Source organism: Schistocerca piceifrons, chromosome 9, assembly GCF_021461385.2.
Source record: "Schistocerca piceifrons isolate TAMUIC-IGC-003096 chromosome 9, iqSchPice1.1, whole genome shotgun sequence".
In the NCBI taxonomy this organism is placed as follows: Eukaryota; Metazoa; Arthropoda; class Insecta; order Orthoptera; family Acrididae; genus Schistocerca; species Schistocerca piceifrons.
In genome coordinates this window covers 63,851,654-63,853,522 of record NC_060146.1, presented here as the reverse complement: position 1 = coordinate 63,853,522, position 1,869 = coordinate 63,851,654, and the positions used below count along the sequence as shown (strand labels likewise).

Here is a 1,869-nt window from a genome sequence, read left to right as displayed (position 1 = left end):
GGGACAATGAGAAAGGCAGTGGTATTGAAAGAGTCTATTTGACTATTTCGAGGAATAGATTTCATTTCTCGCTTCGTTGCCTCAGATTTGATGACGTAAGCGCTAGAAATGAGAGAAAAAAGCACGACAAATTGTCATCAATAAGAGAACTTACGGATTTGGTGTTAGAAAACTTTCAGAAGTACTATACTCCTGGAGAGTACGTCACAATTGATGAGCAGCTGGTTGGTTTTCGTGGACGATGTCCATTCGGACAGTTTGTACCTAGTAAACCTGCTCGTTATGACCCACAGATGTTTGTGTTAGTGGATTCTAGAATGTACACTGCGAAAATGGAAATTTATTGTGGAAAACAGCCGGCGGGGACTTTTGATGTAAGCAACGCAGGAAAGGAGTTCGTCATGAGAATTGCGAAACCAATTTTAGGCATATGACGTAACATCACAGGCGATAATTGGTTTACTAGCTATCCTCTTCATCAAGAACTGCTTCAGAAAAATACAACTTATGTTGAAACAATAAGACACAACAAAAAAAGAAATACCTTACGAATTTTTACCCAGCAAATCTTGAAAAATAAACACTTCTGGTTTCGGCTTTAGACATGACGCAACACATGTATGCTACTGCGAAAAGAAAAATAAAGCAGTAACTTTACTTTCAAGTATGCACAATGATGCAACGATTGACGAGTCCACCAGTTCAAAAAACAAATCAGAGATTGTTACATTCTATAATCGCACAAAAATTGGAGCTGACGTACTCAATCAACTTTGTTCAAATTATGATACAGCAAGAACTACTAAAAGATACCTAACAGCAATTTTTTACAATATTTTAAATATCGCCTCTATCAATGCTTTATGCATTTATTCAGCAAACAAAAACTATGTTAAAGTGAAACGAGCTTATTTCCTTGACGAAATTAGTTGGCAAATGGTGAAACCGCAGATTCACGAACGCATGAAACAGTCCTTGGTACCCAGACAACTAAAAATTCGAGGACTGGTGTTGTTAGGAAAGGACTCAGAAGAAAAAAATGGAAATAGCTAAACTAAAAAAAGAGGGCTAAGGACGTTGTAGAATATGTGGCAGATCAAGAAATAAATCAAAACAAAGAGTGTGTGCAAAATGTAACGTAAGGGAGTGTATTGAACATTCGAAACTAGAGTTGTTTGTAAGAATTGTACGTGATTTCTTATTGGACATATCTACTGTGATTACTTTTTAGTGTATTATGAGCTTCTTCATTAAAGTTATTTTGAATAGTTTAATTACTTCTTGTGTAATGTAGCATGTTGCGAGTAATAAATGGGTGTAGTCACAAAAACTCATTTTGCGTTTAAAAAATTAAATGTTTGATTCCCTCCCTCGTTTCAAAAGTATTACTAACGAATTTACTCGCGCATCTAAGAGAACGTAAAAAACAAATAAAATAATTAAATAGAGAAGAAACGTACTTTTAACAAAAAAGTAGTGGAGTACATTTGTACATTGTGTCCTCAAAACCTGAGTGAGTAGCGGAAGGTTGTTAGGGAAATAACGTATATAACACTGTGGCATCAAGCAGTCAGGCTTGCAAGATGAGTGCTCTGCCAAGCGAGTGGATTTATTCTTATTTATCGAGTAACATGAACTCTAGTACTCACAATTAAGTTACAAATTATTCTTCTGTATGAATATTACGCAACGGAAACGCACATCTGACTATTAGTAATTTACACAACTCTGACTGTTCACTACACACTGGCAATACCACATTTTCTTTTTTATTTAATGGCTTTGATCAACACGTGGCCATCGCACTGAATATAAATGGCGCACACATTATAAATTCTGGATATCATGGAAACATACAATTCGAAGGAA

The 1,869-nt window shown here is 35.6% G+C and overlaps 1 protein-coding gene across 1 annotated transcript; it reads left to right on the top strand.

The window, feature by feature from the left end:
- Positions 1-430: 430 nt before the first annotated feature.
- On the top strand, positions 431-1,053 carry LOC124716707. The gene is made up of 2 exons (XM_047243248.1): positions 431-435; positions 603-1,053. Exons 1-2 carry the CDS (start codon positions 431-433, stop codon positions 1,051-1,053), a joined length of 456 nt encoding a protein of 151 aa, XP_047099204.1.
- The last annotated feature ends 816 nt before the right edge of the window (positions 1,054-1,869 follow it).